This window comes from Bombina bombina, chromosome 4, assembly GCF_027579735.1.
Source record: "Bombina bombina isolate aBomBom1 chromosome 4, aBomBom1.pri, whole genome shotgun sequence".
Classification (NCBI taxonomy): domain Eukaryota; kingdom Metazoa; phylum Chordata; class Amphibia; order Anura; family Bombinatoridae; genus Bombina; species Bombina bombina.
Genome location: NC_069502.1, coordinates 1,088,935,172 through 1,088,957,200, shown reverse-complemented (window position 1 = coordinate 1,088,957,200; position 22,029 = coordinate 1,088,935,172). Strand labels below are relative to the sequence as shown.

Sequence of the window (22,029 nt, the reverse complement as noted above, 5' to 3'; positions counted from 1 at the left end):
TGGAATCTACTAATAGTGGGTGGTCTTCAGTGATTAATCCCTATACACCCTAACTTTAGTTATGGCTGTTGAACAATAAGAAATGTGTATCTAATAGTCGAGAGGGTGGTATTCAGTATCTAAATTATTTGGTTGGAATACGTTGTAATGTTATTTTATGTTGTTTCTCCTTTTGTATGTGTCACACTTTCTCTTATTGGAGTATTACCCAGATTCCAAATAGATTATGTTACACGTTGTTCTTGTTTTTAATTTTGGAATTTAAAAATTTACTGTATTTGAGATGGACACATACAAGTTTTTTTTATATATTATACCGTGGTTTATTATTGTACTCCAAAGATTAGATTTGACAATAAAGTTTTTCTCCCTTTAGCTAATTCATTTGATTCACAGAATTCAGCCACTAAAGGCAAGATAACGCTTAATGTACGTTTCTTTTTAATATGTATTTCATCCGAGGTAAACAAATATATATACTTAATGTTAGGCAGGGAGATGTTTATGGTTTCTACCTTGTTCTCTAATATATATGTATTTAGAATAATATGGTAAATTTCATTGTAGGTAACACACTCTAATTTCTGGCCCAGTAAGGTGCTGCTACATGATATTGCTTGAGGTGCGTGTCTTTTACCAAGCAAGACTTTTTTTCTTTTTTTCAACTTGTGTCAATCTTTATCTAGTTGAAATACATAGATAGAATATTACACTTTTCTGTTTATATTGTGCTATATTTTAGCAGACGTGTTCAAATTCTTTGTGACACTCGATGGATCCTTATAATTATCTATCCCCTCTTAGTTAAATTTACAGAGTATTTTTTGTAAAAATAAGACTGTCTAGGTTTGACTACCCACATATATGTTTTTGTTTGACCCCGTTATGTTTGTGGCATGTAATTATAGACTCGGTTTTTGTGTTCACTTGTCCGGTAACGTCCGGTATTTATATGGTTTTTGTTTGGCGCTTTGCTGTTAAACTTAAGTCTCCGTTAGTGCCTGTCAGCATCCCAGTAACGGTTAAATATTTAGACAGCAGTGCCTGTATTGTTAGCCTGTCCGGTATGGCTATTGAGTCAGGATTCAGCGCTCGTATTATTATATCATTTAACACCGGTGTAACAGTCTGATTTGCCGGTGATAGTAAGGTACTATAGAGCTCCTGAAACAGTCATACCTGTGACTCGGCTAATGTTATTTTGTAAAAATGAAGTGGCTTTTTGTTGTTGGTTAGATTGCCGGGGTGGCAATATGGTTCCCCAGCAGTAATTGCAAATTGGGTAGCAGCCACTCTCTGAAAAAGCCGGTCTAATTATATGAGTTCTGGTTCTCCTTTTAATACATATAGTAACGGCTATATCCTAATAGATAGCCTTTATGGTTTTTAACATAGCACTAATCGAAACTAGCAACTAAAACACAGGAGCTCGCTAAGACTCCTCACCATTTCCCTGAATCCCTAACATGTTTCGCCGTAAACTCCGGCTTTTTCAAAGGGTTATCGCGAGTGCACTGTTTGTCTGCGATTTTTAAACCCTGTAGGTAATTGATTCCATCCAATGGGAAGCAGAATCCCCCGTGCGTGCTGTTTGACGTGGTCTGCATGTATTCTGGGTATTGTAGTTTTATGCGTTCAGCGATAATTTTTCTTTCTCCATTCTTTCTTATTTTTTAGCTGAATTTCGGAGACATTTGTAGGTATATTTCTTATATGTTTATCCTCTAGCTGTGACTTAGTGATTATTTAATTGTTATGTATTAAAGCCACATAATGATCAAAGTATCTTAAGTTCTCTTATCTATTAATCTCATATAGATGATCTAGTGATTCTAATAGCATTTTCTTGTTTCTATATCCTGGAAGTCGATTCATATTGGAATCTGCTACTCTTAAATATTATATTTTTGCTTAAGTAGTTTGCGATAGCTAATTCTAGCTTTTGTTAAAACATTCTTCAGACATGAAGTGGAGTCATTTTGAGATTATTTTTGGTATCATTATTACTTAGTGTTTGAAAAAATTCAAAGAAAAAACTTGTAGTGCCTGTGAAAAGTGTTTGCTACTGTAATTTAACCCTTATAATCATGTTGATAGACAAGCAGTGTCTTTTAAATATGTGAATACCATCTTATATCTTATAAGTCCATGTGGGATTATTGTGCAGGAATTTACACTGTGTGATTTCTCTTTAGAATTAATAATGTGAGTGATGTCATTATTTTAAGTCTTTTATTGTGCCCAGTGACTACAATAAATGTTTGTGAAGTATTATTTTACTCGTGATTGCTGTGTGTGCGAAGAAATTACCCTAATAGTGAACATTTAAGGTGACTTTAAAAAAAGAAGAGCTGTACATCCTTAGGTGACGTGAAATGTGAATGTTTTTAAATAAAAAGTAAAAAATAATTATTCTTTTAAAATAAAATTGTGTATTATTATAATGACCCTATTTTGTAATATGCATAAGGGCTTCTCACTTTGACGGTGATCTCCATGTCTGGGAGCATTGTTATTCTTCTTGATTGGCAAGATTACTAGAAGAATAGTTTTTAGTTATAGCTTTCCTTAGCATTCAACTTGTTAAATATATAGATATCACCTGCATCTATACAAGTTAAAGATAGAAGGATATGAATATTGGTTTAACCTTTTGTTTAATGATCTTAGTTTTGTCTTAAATCTTGTACTTAATTCTTAAGACATTAACGTAAGATTTTTTGTATAACTTTGGTGAACTGTCTGTATCTTTCCAAATTTTTTTGGATTTTTATTATTTCTTAAAGAAAAGAGCTATAATTGTTTTGTTCATTTAGACCATAAGGTTGAACACTATTTAGTAAAAATATCCACTTTGTTTCTGCTTGTAGTAATTTGGTTTCCAGATCGCCTCCCCTAATGCCTAAAGAGATTTTCTGTAGGCCGAAGCATTTCAGTTCATTTTGTTTAGATTGATGATGCTTGAGGAAGTGTCTGGCCACTGAGGTGATTTTTTTACCTTCTTTAAGATCCTTGTCTGCGTTTTTAATGTTCCTTAGGTGTTCTTGGAGTCTGGTTCTTATTTTTCTTGACGTCATTCCAACGTAATATTTCCTGCATTTACATTTAAGGGCATAGATTACCCCTTCAGTATGGCAATTGATATGCTTATTAATTTTATGTTTCCTGTCAAATCTGTCTGTGACAGTGTCAATTTTTAACATGAAGCTGCAGGTACTGCAAGTCCCACATTTGAATGTACCAGGTTTAAGGGCATTTCTTGTTTTTGGACCTTGGAAGTGGCTTGGACTTACCAAGTCCTTCAGATTTTTAGCTCTTTTGTATCCTACTTGTACCCTTTCTTCTAATATTTTACCCAGAATTGGGTCTGATTTCAGGATGTGCCAGTGTTCATTGATCGTATTCGTGATCATCCTGGAATTTGGGTTGTAAGTGGTTATAAATCTTACTTTGTTGTCGCTCTTCTTAGGTTTATTTTCGAGTAATGTAGTCCTTTTTGTCGATCGTGCCCTGTATTCTGCTTTTTTTATTGACCGTTTGCTGTACCCACGTGTTATAAGTCTTTCTTTTAATTCCTTAGCTCTTTGGTTGTAATTTTCTTCATTTGAGCAATTTCTGCGCATTCGCAGAAATTCTCCTATCGGTAGAGCTCTTATAGTGCTGGGTGCATGTGCACTCGTGCTTTGTAGTAGACTGTTTGTTGCTGTTTTCTTACGATGGACATCGGTACATAAATTTCCTTGTTCGTCTTTAGTTATTACAAGGTCAAGAAAGGTGATTGATTTTAGATCAGCTTCATGTGTTAACTTGATGTTTAACTTGTTGTTATTTAATACTTGGAGGAATGTATCAAGTTCTTCTTTTGAGCCTTCCCACAGGAACAGCACATCATCAATGTAACGCAGCCACATGGGTATGTATTTTAGGAATTTATCATTGGTATCTGTAAACACTACACTGTGCTCCCACCAACCTAAAAATAGATTGGCATATGTGGGAGCACAGGAGGTCCCCATGGCTGTTCCTCGGATCTGTAGGTAAAATTGATGGTTGAATGTAAAAGTATTATGCGTTAAAACAAACTTGAGTAGTTGAAGAATGAATTGGTCATGTTCATTATTTTCTTCAGAACCCATTTTGAGAAAGTATTCAGTTGCTTCTAAGCCCAAATTATGTTGAATACAGGTGTAGAGTGACTCGACATCCGCGGTTACTAACCAAGTGGACGGAGTAACCTGAATATTGAGTAGTTGATTAAGGACATCACGAGTATCTTGTACATAAGAGCTTAATTGGGGTAAATATTCTCTCAATCTGAAGTCGACATACTGACTCGCCTTTTCTGTTAAGCTGTTTATTCCCGAAATAATTGGGCGTCCCGGAGGTTGTTTGATGTTTTTGTGCACTTTCGGAATTAGGTAGAAGGTTGGTATCGTAGGTTCCGAATTTTTTAGGAAGGAATGTTCTTTAGATTATATAATTTTTTGTTTTTTAGCAAAATCAATGAGCTTATTGTATTTCTGTGAATGCTCTTGAATTGGGTTGTAGTTTAATTTTTGATAACAGGTTTTGTCATTCAATTGTTTTTCTGCTTCTTGGAGGTATAGTTTAACTGGCCAAATGACCACATTTCCGCCCTTGTCAGAGTTTCTGATGATGACATCATCCCATCTTTTCATTTCATCTAGGGCCTTCAATTCATGTTTAGTTAAGTTTTTTTCGGTTTGGGTTTCCTCCATTTGCATTATTTTTGAGCATACCAATTGATTAAAGACTTCTATTTGGGGGCAGTCTTGTGACTTGGGCATATATTTAGATTTATTTTTCATTTTCTCTCTCCACTGTTTTTGTTCAGCTGGTTCATTTTCTTTTAAGAGTTCTTCCAAAGTTTCAAGGCAATTTTGTTCTTCCTGGGTCCAGTCCTCTGTGTTCATAGGATCTGTTGTTTTGTTATATAACCTTTTCAGTGTTAGTTTTCGCAGAAATAGTTGAAGATCTTTTATTATGTCAAATTTATCCATTGTTGGCGTAGGACAAAATGATAGACCTTTTGAGAGCACATTACTGTGATGAATGGTTAGGATTTTGTCAGAGAGGTTTATTATTCTCATTGTTTCATCTTGATTTGCGAGAATGGGCTCGGCGGTCTCCGGTATGGAGTCTGTCCCTGCTTGTAGGTTCTGTTTTGTGATCGACTCCTCATCTGTCTTTTTGTTTTTCCCCCTGCCTCTTCTGGTATGCTTTTGTCTGAAGAGGCGGTTTCCTCTAAAAAATTATTCCGTTTATTTCTGTTGGGAAGTGTACTTATGTGTGAGGTAGATGTTCCTGGTTCTGCTTCAGTATCTGTACTCTCTGATTCCTCACCTTCCGTATCTGAAATGTCACTTTGTATTACATTTACTCGTGATTGCCTGTTTGGATTGGTGTTGGTTTTTCTTCTCCACTTATACACCCGTTTGTTTTCATAATCTGACTTGTCCCTGCTTAATTTTCCTTGTTTAGTTTGTTTTATTTCCTGTTCGTATTTTTCTAGTTCTTGTTGGTATTTTTTATACATGTTTTCGAAGTCTTTATTAGTTTCAAATTCCTTCAACAATAAGTTTTGATTTTGTATTTCTGTTTCCAATAGGTCATACTCCGACTTATCGTGTTTGATCAGAATTTTCATTAATTTGACTGAGCACTCACTTAATGCTTCTTCCCATTCTGTGCTTAGATTAGGATTCCGAAATTCAAAGGCAGGAAATAGTTGTATACGTAAGCCCCTGGGAATAAGTTTATGTTCTAAATACTTTTCAAAAAAGTGGTGGTTCCACCACAGTTTGTCTTGTTTGTGCATGGCTTTGTGGATGTTTTTTAAGGCTGAATTCATTTTATCTTGTATGTTTGTTATTATAGTTTGAGGGTTTTTAAAGACCTCATCCAGATCAGCCTCTCTCTTTTGCTGTCTGGAGAGTCTATCTGCTTCCCATTTAGATGACATTGTTTTTTGAGAACTGTATTTATCTGTTTTTCCGTTTAAATTGATTATTATAACAGCTTCATGTTAAAAATTGACACTGTCACAGACAGATTTGACAGGAAACATAAAATTAATAAGCATATCAATTGCCATACTGAAGGGGTAATCTATGCCCTTAAATGTAAATGCAGGAAATATTACGTTGGAATGACGTCAAGAAAAATAAGAACCAGACTCCAAGAACACCTAAGGAACATTAAAAACGCAGACAAGGATCTTAAAGAAGGTAAAAAAATCACCTCAGTGGCCAGACACTTCCTCAAGCATCATCAATCTAAACAAAATGAACTGAAATGCTTCGGCCTACAGAAAATCTCTTTAGGCATTAGGGGAGGCGATCTGGAAACCAAATTACTACAAGCAGAAACAAAGTGGATATTTTTACTAAATAGTGTTCAACCTTATGGTCTAAATGAACAAAACAATTATAGCTCTTTTCTTTAAGAAATAATAAAAATCCAAAAAAATTTGGAAAGATACAGACAGTTCACCAAAGTTATACAAAAAATCTTACGTTAATGTCTTAAGAATTAAGTACAAGATTTAAGACAAAACTAAGATCATTAAACAAAAGGTTAAACCAATATTCATATCCTTCTATCTTTAACTTGTATAGATGCAGGTGATATCTATATATTTAACAAGTTGAATGCTAAGGAAAGCTATAACTAAAAACTATTCTTCTAGTAATCTTGCCAATCAAGAAGAATAACAATGCTCCCAGACATGGAGATCACCGTCAAAGTGAGAAGCCCTTATGCATATTACAAAATAGGGTCATTATAATAATACACAATTTTATTTTAAAAGAATAATTATTTTTTACTTTTTATTTAAAAACATTCACATTTCACGTCACCTAAGGATGTACAGCTCTTCTTTTTTTAAAGTCACCTTAAATGTTCACTATTAGGGTAATTTCTTCACACACACAGCAATCACGAGTAAAATAATACTTCACAAACATTTATTGTAGTCACTGGGCACAATAAAAGACTTAAAATAATGACATCACTCACATTATTAATTCTAAAGAGAAATCACACAGTGTAAATTCCTGCACAATAATCCCACATGGACTTATAAGATATAAGATGGTATTCACATATTTAAAAGACACTGCTTGTCTATCAACATGATTATAAGGGTTAAATTACAGTAGCAAACACTTTTCACAGGCACTACAAGTTTTTTCTTTGAATTTTTTCAAACACTAAGTAATAATGATACCAAAAACAATCTCAAAATGACTCCACTTCATGTCTGAAGAATGTTTTAACAAAAGCTAGAATTAGCTATCGCAAACTACTTAAGCAAAAATATAATATTTAAGAGTAGCAGATTCCAATATGAATCGACTTCCAGGATATAGAAACAAGAAAATGCTATTAGAATCACTAGATCATCTATATGAGATTAATAGATAAGAGAACTTAAGATACTTTGATCATTATGTGGCTTTAATACATAACAATTAAATAATCACTAAGTCACAGCTAGAGGATAAACATATAAGAAATATACCTACAAATGTCTCCGAAATTCAGCTAAAAAATAAGAAAGAATGGAGAAAGAAAAATTATCGCTGAACGCATAAAACTACAATACCCAGAATACATGCAGACCACGTCAAACAGCACGCACGGGGGATTCTGCTTCCCATTGGATGGAATAAATTACCTACAGGGTTTAAAAATCGCAGACAAACAGTGCACTCGCGATAACCCTTTGAAAAAGCCGGAGTTTACGGCGAAACATGTTAGGGATTCAGGGAAATGGTGAGGAGTCTTAGCGAGCTCCTGTGTTTTAGTTGCTAGTTTCGATTAGTGCTATGTTAAAAACCATAAAGGCTATCTATTAGGATATAGCCGTTACTATATGTATTAAAAGGAGAACCAGAACTCATATAATTAGACCGGCTTTTTCAGAGAGTGGCTGCTACCCAATTTGCAATTACTGCTGGGGAACCATATTGCCACCCCGGCAATCTAACCAACAACAAAAAGCCACTTCATTTTTACAAAATAACATTAGCCGAGTCACAGGTATGACTGTTTCAGGAGCTCTATAGTACCTTACTATCACCGGCAAATCAGACTGTTACACCGGTATTAAATGATATAATAATACGAGCGCTGAATCCTGACTCAATAGCCATACCGGACAGGCTAACAATACAGGCACTGCTGTCTAAATATTTAACCGTTACTGGGATGCTGACAGGCACTAACGGAGACTTAAGTTTAACAGCAAAGCGCCAAACAAAAACCATATAAATACCGGACGTTACCGGACAAGTGAACACAAAAACCGAGTCTATAATTACATGCCACAAACATAACGGGGTCAAACAAAAACATATATGTGGGTAGTCAAACCTAGACAGTCTTATTTTTACAAAAAATACTCTGTAAATTTAACTAAGAGGGGATAGATAATTATAAGGATCCATCGAGTGTCACAAAGAATTTGAACACGTCTGCTAAAATATAGCACAATATAAACAGAAAAGTGTAATATTCTATCTATGTATTTCAACTAGATAAAGATTGACACAAGTTGAAAAAAAGTCTTGCTTGGTAAAAGACACGCACCTCAAGCAATATCATGTAGCAGCACCTTACTGGGCCAGAAATTAGAGTGTGTTACCTACAATGAAATTTACCATATTATTCTAAATACATATATATTAGAGAACAAGGTAGAAACCATAAACATCTCCCTGCCTAACATTAAGTATATATATTTGTTTACCTCGGATGAAATACATATTAAAAAGAAACGTACATTAAGCGTGATCTTGCCTTTAGTGGCTGAATTCTGTGAATCAAATGAATTAGCTAAAGGGAGAAAAACTTTATTGTCAAATCTAATCTTTGGAGTACAATAATAAACCACGGTATAATATATAAAAAAACTTGTATGTGTCCATCTCAAATACAGTAAATTTTTAAATTCCAAAATTAAAAACAAGAACAACGTGTAACATAATCTATTTGGAATCTGGGTAATACTCCAATAAGAGAAAGTGTGACACATACAAAAGGAGAAACAACATAAAATAACATTACAACGTATTCCAACCAAATAATTTAGATACTGAATACCACCCTCTCGACTATTAGATACACATTTCTTATTGTTCAACAGCCATAACTAAAGTTAGGGTGTATAGGGATTAATCACTGAAGACCACCCACTATTAGTAGATTCCAAGGACTTTGATATTGCTATTAACAGTCAATCCAATAGACCCACGCACAACAACAGTTCTTTAAGACACCTGGTATTATCCATACCCACATTCTACATACTGACTCTGCAGACTATTCAATACTGACAATATACTCAATAAGTCAGTGTTGTAGACATCACCTACTAATGACCCCAGATTAACTACCCAAATACTCTCCTTTGTTGAATAAAACATAGTTTCTATTTCGAGCTAGTGTTTTTAACTATGTGTAGTTTTCCGCTAATTTTAGCACTGTTTAATCAATAAATGTTAAGTTTTAATTTAGTGTAGTTTTTGTATACCTTGAGAAAGTTATAATTTCAATCACTGATTAATCTTTTTGTAATACGTGGTTAATTCCAGTTCATTCACAAAGCTCACGAGTGCTATTCGTGTACAACTCCTAGTGGTTATTAATTTAACCACGCTCAGTCTTCCAAGTTGCAACTAAGTACACAGCACCGCAGACTCCAGTATTATATACTATTACATCTGGAAATTATCCCAGAAGTAGCTACAGTAACGAGATCCTGAGCTTAGCCTTAAGTGAAAGTGTAGTGACATTGGTCTCCCCCTCTTTTCTTTTAAGGTTTAGGAGTTTGTGGTTGCAGGGCATTTCATTTTTAATGAATGATTAGTCTGAAACAAAAGTTTCTCTGCAGATGTCTAGTATCTACTAAAATGTAATCCTGCAACCGACTCTAAGAGGATAAAATAACGGATGTCACCAGTGGCTTTTTTAAAGTTGTGGATCTATGATTACGGCCAATAGCCGAAACGCATAAGATCTATTCAGCACATCCGCTGTTGTTACTGTGATGCGCATTGTTTTAAGAAGACAAAATAAATGTTCTATTTTTTTAGAGCTTCCAAACACTTTTTAGTTTTTTTCATGGTGCATATGTTGGAGCAAGGGGTCTCCTCCTAAGCCCGTTAGCTTACCTTGTATTCATATGCGTTTGGGACTGTAACACATTGGCTACATTGTTACTATAGTGGAGTCTTATGATAACCCTGCCCCTTGGTTAAGATTGAGGCAAGCTGTGGCTTTGGTTACAGAAGCAGGAAGTTTGTGCATGCCTCCATAGATGGACCTGGATGAGTGAGTAGAGTCGTTGTCGATACGGTATCTATGTGGGGAGGCTCTTACAGAGACAGAAGTGCATTTTTACTAGGAGCTTTAATACAGCCTCTATATGCGGGCCCCTGTTCCCCCTTGAAGGAGATGCCCCCATTTCAAATTATTTCAAATGAGTCATTTATCTCAGTAGTATGCAGGTGGATATAGAATTCCAAGCCAACAGGGATGCAGAAACCCCTTCTCAAAACCCTTTACCCATTTGAATCAAGAAACCAAACTGTCAGTACAAGCACTTTCAGGTATTGGTTAAAAAAACAAAAAGACTGGAGGTAACATTAATTCAGTCATGCCAGGAGGACTGATGAACCAAGTACATTTGGGCCAAGCAGAAGAAGCAGTACCACTTCCTACTTGTCCCTCTTGATCTTTAGAATCATTCAAGGAATAAAAACTAGAAGCAAAGGCATAAACTAGTACAAACATCCAAGATATTACCTACTGTAAATGTATGGGGATTATTGTAGCTTATTCTTGGAATACCTGATTTTTAGAAATTCAGAAAATCTGACAAATATACATTAAACCCTAGATTAATTTTCTTATGAAATGTGAAGCCATAATAATAATTTGTTACAGAAACAAGAAATTTATTTTTTAACTTTTTAGTGAAAGAATAAAACAAATTTTGGAATATTTGAGAATAGAATGTACAATAATATAAATATTAGAGTGAGACATAACAGTTCTGTGTTATATTTAAGAATAATGAGATTTGCACGCAGAAGACAAAAGATAAGATAATTAAAGCCATGCAAAAATGCGACAATCCCCAAAAATATAATGCCAGTAAAATATTAAAGAAATTAAATAACGATTTATAAATCAATCAGGAGTCAGGATAAAATGACCTATAAAGGGTTATTAAACTAGAAAATGCTCTATCATGACTATAACAAACAGCAATTAAATGTTAAAATACTTTTGCAAGAAAAGGCTACGTTATAGCTCTTAATTGATACTGAAAATATGAGGAAGGGCATGTTAGTGCACAACTGTTTCCACAACTGGCTGAGTAAGACAACTTCCACAGCTCGATTGGGGGACAGGGACACACCTCCACAAACATAAAAAAGTAGATTTTGTTCAGAATAGAAACAATACAATAACTGTTTAAAGGGACATTAAGTCATTGTTTATATATGCACAAAATTGGAGGTATTTAAGACCAAGCCTTTTAAATAGCATTCCTCATGTCTGTTAAAAAGCCCAGGGAAGTATTGTATGGTTGATTTGGGTAAATTGTAAAATGTGTTCTGGGTCCCTGGGGTGAAGTATTTGGAGAGAAGGGTGGGCCAGTACTCCAACAGCTATGAAGCTGTCCAGACGAGGTTTTGATTAACCAGCTTGTTAATCACACATGTGCCTCATAATTGCAACTCTTAGAATTTAAAAGGAAGCCTAACTTAGGCCCATTAGACTGTTACTCAGCCAGGAGGGCTGGTGTGTTACAGGACTGTGTTGCTGTGAATAATTTGTAAAAAGGACATTATTCTGCAAATTTCTGTGAAATGCTGTTATGTGAATGTGTATATGCACCGTTCTACACAAACATCCTGTAATATGTAGCAGGCTCAGGCTATATGCAGAATTGTGCAGCAACTTAGGAGCATGCAACTGCAAAAATTGTAAGCGGTATATTGCAGGGAAAATAAATAACAAATACTATTTTTTTTATTAAATTGAATCCAGGAGCATATTTATTAATGATGGCACATTCAAACAAAATGTTTTAGGAAAATATGGCACTTTTAGGCCTCCATTACATATGCAGCGTCGCCCGCAAAAGCCGTTGACGCCAGATTTTACGCGATTTTGGTATTACATATACGGTGTAGCATACAAGTTACGCGAGTATATTTCACCCTAAGCTCGCAATTATTACTCCCATAGGCTAACATGGGACCGCGTTGTAAATCGGTATCCAATATCCAGCGCAAGGTCTTACGTGGCGAAAATGGAGACATTTTACTCCATTTTTACCTCGCCATGAAAGGCAGCCGTAGCAGGCCTTGCGCTGAGTATGAGAGCACCGTAACTCCCGAAAATGCCTGCAAAAATAAACTAACACCTAAAGTATGCGCAATGTCTATCTACCTGTCAACCGCAATCCCCCACCGCAATAACTAATAAAGTCTATTAACCCCTATATCCGCCATCAAACCCACACCGCAAGTAATAACTAAATTATTAACCCCTAAACCGCCATAGCCCACATAGTCTATTAAATGTATTAACCCCTAATCTGCCGTCACCGCCACTATAATAAAGTTATTAACCCCTAAACCTAAGTCTAACCCTAACCCTAACACCCCCCTAACTTAAATATTATTTAAATAAATCTAAATACATTTACTATTATTAACTAAATTATTCCAATTTAAAACTAAATACTTACCTATAAAATAAACCCTAAGATAGCTACAATATAATTAATAATTACATTGTAGCTATTTTAGGATTTATTTTTTATTTTACAGGCAACTTTGTATTTATTTTAACTAGGTACAATAGTTATTAAATAGTTATTAACTATTTAATAGCTATCTAGTTAAAATAAATACAAATTTACCTGTAAAATAAATCCTAACCTAAGTTACAATTACACCTAACACTACACCATCATTAAATAAATTAAATTAATTAACTACAATTACCTAAAATTAAATACAATTGAATAAAATAAACTAAAGTACAAAAAAAACAAAACACTAAATTACAGAAAATAAAAAAAAAATTACAAGAAGTTTAAACTAATTACACCTAATCTAAGCACCCTAATAAAATAAAAAAGCCCCCCAAAATAATAAAATTCCCTACCCTATACTAAATTACAAATAGCCCTTAAAAGGGCTTTTTGCGGGGCATTGCCCCAAAGTAATCAGCTCTTTTACCTGTAAAAAAAGATATACAACCCCCCCAACATTAAAACCCACCACCCCCTTAAAAAAAAAAAATAACACTAACCCCTTGAAGATCACCCTACCTTGAGCCGTCTTCACCCAGCCGGGCAGAAGTCTTTATCCGATCCGGGCAGAAGTCTTCTTAGAATCCGGGCAGAAGAGGTCCTCCAGACGGGCAGAAGTCTACATCCAAGCGGCATCTTCTATCTTCTTCCATCCGACGAGGAGCGGCTCCATCTTGAAGACATCCGACGCGGAGCATCCTCTTCGTTCGGCGTCCAACTGAAGAATGAAGGTTCCTTTAAATGACATCATCCAAGATGGCGTCCCTTAAATTCCGATTGGCTGATAGAATTCTATCAGCCAATTGGAATTAAGGTAGGAAAAATCCTATTGGCTGATGCAATCAGCCAATAGGATTGAAGTTCAATCCGATTGGCTGATCCAATCAGCCAATAGGATTGAGCTCACATTCTATTGGCTGTTCCAATGAGCCAATAGAATGCGAGCTCAATCCTATTGGCTGATTGCATCAGCCAATAGGATTTTCCTACCTTAATGCCCGTCTGGAGGACCTCTTCTGCCCGGATTCGATGAAGACTTCTGCCCGGCTGGGTGAAGACGGCTCAAGGTAGGGTGATCATAAAGGGGTTAGTGTTAGGTTTTTTTTTAAGGGGGGATTGGGTGGGTTTTAGAGTAAGGTTGGGTGTGCGGGTGGTGGGAATTTTATTATTTTGGGGGGCTTTTTTATTTTATTAGGGGGCTTAGATTAGTTGTAATTAGTTTAAACTTCTTGTAATTTTTTTTATTTTCTGTAATTTAGTGGGGTTTTTTTGTACTTTAGTTTATTTTATTTAATTGTATTTAATTTTAGGTAATTGTAGTTAATTTAATTTATTTAATGATAGTGTAGTGTTAGGTGTAATTGTAAATTAGGTTAGGATTTATTTTACAGGTAAATTTGTATTTATTTTAATTAGGTAGCTATTAAATAGTTAATAACTATTTAATAACTATTGTACCTAGTTAAAATAAATACAAAGTTGCCTGTAAAATAAAAATAAATCCTAAAATAGCTACAATGTAATTATTAATTCTATTGTAGCTATCTTAGGGTTTATTTTATAGGTAAGTATTTAGTTTTAAATAGGAATAATTTAGTTAATAATAGTAAATTTATTTAGATTTATTTAAATAATATTTAAGTTAGGGGGGTGTTAGGGTTAGGGGTTAACTTTATTATAGTAGCAGTGACGTTGGCGGCGGCAGATTAGGGGTTAATACATTTAATAGGCTATGTGGGCTATGGCGGTTTAGGGGTTAATAATTTAATTATTACTTGCGGTGTGGGTTTGATGGCTGATATAGGGCTTAATAGTTTAAATAGGCATATTGCCTTGTGGGGGGTTGTTGGTCTAGGGGTTAATACATTTAATATTAGTAATGAGAGGGGGGATTGCGGATATAGGGGTTTTACGTGTCGGGCTTAATTTTGGGAGGCGTGTTAGACTTTTACAGGAGATTTGTTATTTTCTTTACTTTTCTTAGGCGCCGGCAGTTTCTAAAGTGCCGTAAGTCACTGGCGACTCCAGAAATTTGTATTTACGCTCATTTCTGGACATCGCTAGTATCTGACTTACGGCACTTTATGAACTGCCGGCGGGGTTTATGTAATACCCCGATGTGCGAGGTGAAATTACCTCATTTGCCAGGACTTTTTAGCCTATCCTGCACTTTCAAGATTGATAAAACTTTTGTTTGCTCTTTACAAAATAAATTACATTATTATCAAAATCTTTAAATACTTAACATGCAGTGGGTCTTCTGTCACTTACCTGTGACTTTATATTCTCATAAGGACAGTATGATTGAATATATTTATAGTATTTGCTATCAGATAATGGATTCCCCCACTCTTCCCACTCTTCAGTTGTCAATGGCAATGAGGATTTCGTCATTGTATTCAACACATCCAGAAATGGTGCCTAAAAATAATTAGGCATTTTTGTTAGATACTAAAGTTTTCATATACAGCAATGAATAAGAAAGTATTTAAGAATAATGTAATAGGATTTATACTTATTGTCTATTTTCTCCATATTTTACTTGATATTTGAGTTTTCCCAAATATCGTTGGGAATTCTTCTTTCCCTTATATTTAACCCCAAAATCCCACAGCCCTTATTTTATTACAACCAGCTATACGAGAGAGAAAAACTATGAAGACGTATGCTTTGTCTTGTATGATATGAGATGATTTACATTGGTGGGTTAGTACCAAATAACCCAGATTAAGGCTAATAGGGAGAGAAACAAGTCTTATCAAGACTGTACAAACATCTTAAATGATCTTTGTGAAAATGTAAACAACATTTTGGTACCAGGTTCTGCTTTACCAGACTGGGATTATTAGATTAGGTTCCTGCTTTATCTGTAAATCGCCTGAGAAAGCAGAACATTAAAGGAAATATGTCTGAACAGTAAACGAATCATCAGAAGCTCAAATGCTTATGCACAAGGTTTCTAATAATGGCAGGTCTTAGATATCTGGCAATTCTCATCATCTGTTTCCATTAAATCTATTCTTGGACATACCATTTCTGAGAAACTTCCAGATAAGCAATAGATGAGAAAGAATATTGTAGTGTGAGAAAATGTAAGATTGCCCACTATTATGTAAATCTCTTAATATTTTAAATTCAAATTCAAGAGCTCTAGTCATTGGAGCTAAATGAGACACTGACATACTCAAAGTACTGATAAAGTTACACAACCAAGTTATTCTTTTAAAACTATTTTAGTACCTCCAGAACCATAGCTTTAAAGAGATAAGGCTTTGAATTGCACAGAGCCCCAGCAAGTACTCCTCCTGCACTTGAAGCTTCAATGGACGTATAGCAAGGCTGAGAATAGCCCAACTCATGCAGATGGACAACACAAGTCTGCAGATCCTCCAGACCATTCCGTTTCTTATCCAGAATTCCATCTCTATGCCATTTGCAGCCTAATTCACCGCCACCCCTAATAAAAATAAACCAATTAAAATTCAGTACTACATCATTTTATGGCATTTTACAAATAAATAACATTAGAATACTAATAATAGTAATAATTGTTTTAGAAAACCCCCCAATATATTTTACGACAAATAAATATTTTGAAATATTTTACCGGACATGGCAATATGCTAATATCCATCCATCTTCAATTAGCATTCTCTTCTCGGCTTTAAAAGTCATGTTTAGATCCATCCCATATGCACCATAGACATGTATTAAAAGAGGATTCATAGTCAGCTCTTCCTTACATGCTTTAAAAAAAATTGTAATTGGTACCATAGTGCCATCCTGCAAATAAAACAGCATTACAAAGACATAACAAACTGAATTTTAACATATTACCCTTGTGTTGCATATACCACGTTTCTGATATTTCCATGTATAATCTGTAAAACATTTTTTGTTCTGGACATAGATTTTTGTAAATTGATTAAATAATTTATCCTTTTAAATCGATAGAAAGGTCAAAACTGAAATGTACGTGGGTGCATTTCAATTTGAAATAGAGGCATTTTTTTCAATATACTTCCATTAGCAAAAATGCTTCTAGTAAAAGCTATTACTGGTTTTCTGCGGCATACGCACATATCCTGTGAGGGCCCGTGCACCAGTATTAACACCTTCTCAGAGAGTCACTGGTGGCTTGTATGACACAAATTAAGTCTTCACAAACATAATACACACCACTGCCAGCTTTCTGAGTGTTTGAATACTTACAGGATATGTGTGTATGCCGCAGAAGGACAGTAATAACTTTTACTAGAACACTTTAACCTTAAAATTACTGATCCTTATATTTTTGCCCTTGTCTCACCAAAAAAGGTATCTTAAGACTATATTGCCTTTACCTGCCATTGTGGTCTCCCAATTCCGCATTTTGCTTATACGTCTTATCTGATTAGACACCTTATCTCGATATGTTGAAGCTTGACATTTTAGAGAACCCATTTCTCTAAACTGAGACTTGAATACCATCTCTCTAAACTGAAACTTGAATAAAACATGACTTAAATGGACCTTGATTTTGTAATAGAACATGTTTAGTTATATGTGGTAAAACAACTCAATAATATACTTTTATTATTTATTTTGACACCCTTTCAGGTAATTAAACTCTGAAAATTGTGTACACAGCAGACTTCACAGACCTAACCACGCTAAATATATCTGTCCTTAATTTGCCTGAGCTTAGATGTTGAGATAAGGAACTACAAAACAGTCCAACCTTAATTAGCAAACTGACAATGCAAGCCTTGGCTACTGAAAAACAAATGCAGAAAAAACATAATTTATGTAAGAACTTACCTGATAAATTAATTTATTTCATATTGGCAAGAGTCCATGAGCTAGTGACGTATGGGATATACAATCCTACCAGGAGGGGCAGTTTCCCAAACCTCAAAATGCCTATAAATACACCCCTAACCACACCCACAATTCAGTTTAATGAATAGCCAAGTAGTAGGGTGATAAAATAAGGAGTAAAAAAGCATACAAAAAGAGGAACTGTAAATAAAATTGTGCTTTTTATACAAAAAGCATAACCACCATAAAAAAGGGTGGGCCTCGTGGACTCTTGCCAATATGAAAGAAATTAATTTATCAGGTAAGTTCTCACATAAATTATGTTTTCTTTCATGTAATTGGCAAGAGTCTATGAGCTAGTGACGAATGGGATAGAAACACCCAAGATGTGGGAGACCACAGAAGAATCACTAGAAAGGGAGGGATAAAATAAAAAACAGCTATTTCCGCTGAAAAAATTAAATCCACAAAAAAATAAGTCTTTCTTAAAAAATTTAACATAAAGTTAAAAAAAAAAAAACTTAAATCATAAGCAGAAGAATCAAACTGAGACAGCTGCCTGAAAAACTTTTCTATAAAAGACTACTTCAGAAGAAGCAAATACATCAAAATGGTAAAGTATGCAATGAAGACCAAGTTGCTCCTTTGCAAATCTGATAAACCGAAGCTTCATTCTTAAAAGCCCAAGAAGTGGTGAATGATCTAGTAGAATGAGCTGAAATTCTCTGAGGCGGAGACTGTCCCGCCTCTACATAAGCCATGTGAATCAAAAGCTTTAACCAAGATGCCAAAGAAATGTCAGAGGCTTTCTGACCTTTCATAGGACCAGAAAACAACAAATAGACTAGAAGTCTTCCTGAAATCTTTAGTAGCTTCGACATAATATTTCAAAGCTCTTACAACATCTAAATAATGTAGAGTTATTTCAAGTTTATTCTTGGGATTAGGACACAAGGAAGGAACAACAATTTCCCTACTAATGTTGTTAGAATTCAAAACCTTAGAAAGAAATTTAAACAAAGTCCGCAAAACAGCCTTATCCTGATGGAAAAATCAGAAAAGGAGACTCAAAGAGAGAGCAGACAATTCAGAAACTCTTCTAGCTGAAGAGATAGCCAAAAGGAACAACACTTTGCAAGAAAGTAGTTTAATATCCAAAGAAGGCATAGGCTCAAAAGGAGGAACCTGCAAAGCCTTCAAAACCAAATTAAGATTTCAAGGAGGAGGGATTGATTTAATAACAGGCTTGATACAAACTAAAGCCTGAACAAAACAGTGAATATCAGGAAGATTAGCAATTTTTCTGTGAAATAAAACAGAAAAAGCAGAGATTTGTCCCTTCAAAGTACTTGCAGACAAACCTTTATCCTAACCATCCTGAAGAAACTGTAAAATTCTAGGAATTCTAAGAGAATGCCAAGAGAATTTATGAGAAAAACACCATGAAATATAGGTTTTCTAAACCCGATAATAAATCTTTCTTGAAACAGAGTTATGAGCCTGTAGCATAGTATTAATCACTGAGTCAGAGAAACCTCTATGACTAAGCACTAAGCGTTCAATATCCATACCTTAAAGTTTAGCAATTTGAAATCCTGATGGAAAAACGGCCCTTGAGACAGAAGGTCTGGCCTTAAAGGAAGTGGCCAAGGTTGGCAACTGGACATCCGGACAAGGTCCGCATACCAAAACCTGTGAGGCCATGCTGGTGCTATCAGAAACACATGCTTGGAGATCACCCTTGGAAGAAGAACAAGAGGCGGAAAAATGTAAGCAGGTTGGTAAAACCAAGGAACTGCTAACGCATCCACCATCTCCACCTGAGGATCCCTGGACCTGGAAAGGTACCTGGGAAGCTTCTTGTTTAGATGGGAAGCCATCAGATCTATTTTGGGGAGACCCCACATCTGTACAATCTGACAAAATACATCTGGATGGAGAGACCACTCCCCTGGAAGTAAAGACTGATGACTGAGATAATACGCTTCCCAATTGTCTACACCTGGAATATGTATCGCAGAAATTAGACAGGAGTTGGATTCCACCCAAGAAAGTATCCAAGATACTTCTTTCATGGCTAAAGGACTGCGAGTCCCCCCTTGATGATTGACATATGCCACAGTTGTGATATTGTCTGTCTGAAAACAAATTAATAATTCTCTCTTTAATAGTGGCCAAGCCTGAAGAGCCCTGAAAATAGCACAGAGTTCTAAAATATTGATTGATAACCTCGCCTCTTGAGGATTAAAAACTCCTTGTGCTGTCAGAGACCCCCAGACAGCTCCCCAACCTATGAGACTTGTATCTGTTGAAATCACAGTCCAGGCAGGACAAACAAAAGAGGCCCCTTGAATAATCTGATGATGGACTAACCACCAAGACAGAGAGAGTTGAATGTTGGGATTTAAGTATATCAACTGTGATATTTGAGTATAATCCCTGCACCATTGATTCAGCATGCAAAGCTGCAGATGTCTCATATGAAAACGAGCAAAGGGGAAAGCGTACGATGCTGCAGTCACGAGACCTAAAACTTCCATGCACATAGCCACTGAAGGGAATGATCGAGACTGAATGTTTCGACAGGCAGAAACCAATTTCATTTGCCTCTTGTCTGTTAAAGACAAAGTCATGGAAACTGAATCTATCTGGAAACCTAAAAAGGTGACCCTTGTCTGAGGAATCAAGGAACTCTTTGGTAAATTGAACCTCCAACCATGTCTTCGAAGAAACAACACAAGTTGATTTGTGTGGGATTCTGCTAAATGAAAAGATTGAGCCAGTACCAAGATATCGTCCAAATAAGGAAACCCCACAATACCCTGCTCTCTGATTACAGATAGATGGGCACCGAGAGCCTTTGAAAAGATTCTTGGAGCTGTTGCTAGGCCAAATGGAAGAGGAACAAACTGATAATGCTTGTCTAGAAAAGAGAATCTCAGAAACCGATAGTGGTCTGGATGAATCTGAATATGAAGATATGCATCCTGAAAGTCTATTGAGGACATGTAATGACCTTGCTGAACAAAAGGCAGAATAGTCCTTATAGTCACCCTCTTGAAAGTTGGGACTCTTACAAAATGATTCAAAAACTTCAGATCCAGAACTGGTCTGAAAGAATTTTCCTTCTTCGGGACAATGAATAGATTTGAATAAAAACCCAGACCCTGTTCCAGAATTGGAACTGGTACAATCACTCCTGAAAGCTCTAGATCTGAAACACATTTCAGAAAAGCCTGAGCTTTCACAGGATTTGTTTGAGAAATTTGTTTGTGAGTGAGAAAAATTATTCTCACAGGAGGTCTTATTCTGAAACCTATTCGATACCCCTGGGAGACAATATTCTGAATCCAATGATTCTGAATGGAACCTGCCCAAACGTCTTGAAATAATTTCAATCTGCTCCCACCAGTAAAACTGGATCGAGGGCTGCACCTTCATGCAGTCTTGGGGGCTACCTTTGGTTTCTTGTAAGGCTTGGATTTATTCCAACTCGAGGAAGGCTTCCAATTGGAGCCAGAGTCCTTAGGGAAAGGAGTTGTTTTCTGTTCTCTATTCAGTCGAAAGGAACGAAACTGATTAGATGCTCTAGATTTGCCTTTAGGTTTTTTATCTTGAGGCAAAAAAACTCCCTTCCCCCCAGTAATAGTGGAAATAATTGAATCTAACTGGGAACCAAACAAATTATTACCCTGGAATGAAAGAGATAGTAACCTAGATTTAGATACCATGTCAGCATTTCATGATTTGAGCCATAAAGCTCTTCTAGTTAAAATAGCTAAAAACATAGATTTAACATTTATCTTGATGATATCAAAAATAGCATCACATATAAAAATGATTAGCATGTTGAAGCAAACGAACAATGCTATGCAAATCAGAGTCTTTTTCCCATTGTGCTAAGCTATCCAACCAAAAAGTTGATGCAGCCGCAATATCAGCAGGTCTGAAAATATAACCATAATGCAAATAAGCTTTCCTTAGATATGATTCAATTATCCTATTTAAAGGAGCCTTAAAAGAGGTACTATCTTCCATAGGAATAGTAGTACGCTTAGCAAGAGTAGAAATAGCCCCATCAACCTTAGGGATTCTTTCCCAAAACTCTAATTTAGCCCAGTGGCAAAGGATACAACTTTTTAAACCTTGAAGAAGGAACAAAAGAAGTACCAGGCTTAGACCATTCCTTAGCAATCACATCACAAATGGCATCAGGAACAGGAAAAACCCTCAAGAGAAGTCACAGGAGGTTTATAGACAGAATTTAAACGTTTACTGGATTTATTATCAAGAGGACCAGACTCCTCAATATCCAAAGTTATTAACACTTCTTTTAACAAAGAACGAATATACTCAAACTTAAAAAT

At 35.5% G+C, this 22,029-nt stretch overlaps 1 protein-coding gene across 2 annotated transcripts in view; it reads right to left on the bottom strand.

Moving 5' to 3' along the window:
• PREPL (prolyl endopeptidase like) overlaps positions 1-22,029 on the bottom strand; it is a 246,159-nt gene that overhangs the window by 73,105 nt on the left and 151,025 nt on the right. For both annotated transcript variants that reach the window (XM_053712270.1, XM_053712269.1), the window contains exons 7-9: positions 16,470-16,645; positions 16,103-16,319; positions 15,134-15,283 (exon numbers count right to left, since the gene is read on the bottom strand). In XM_053712270.1, the coding sequence (XP_053568245.1) occupies positions 15,134-15,283; positions 16,103-16,319; positions 16,470-16,645 (543 nt within the window). The remainder of the gene's footprint in view (positions 1-15,133; positions 15,284-16,102; positions 16,320-16,469; positions 16,646-22,029) is intronic.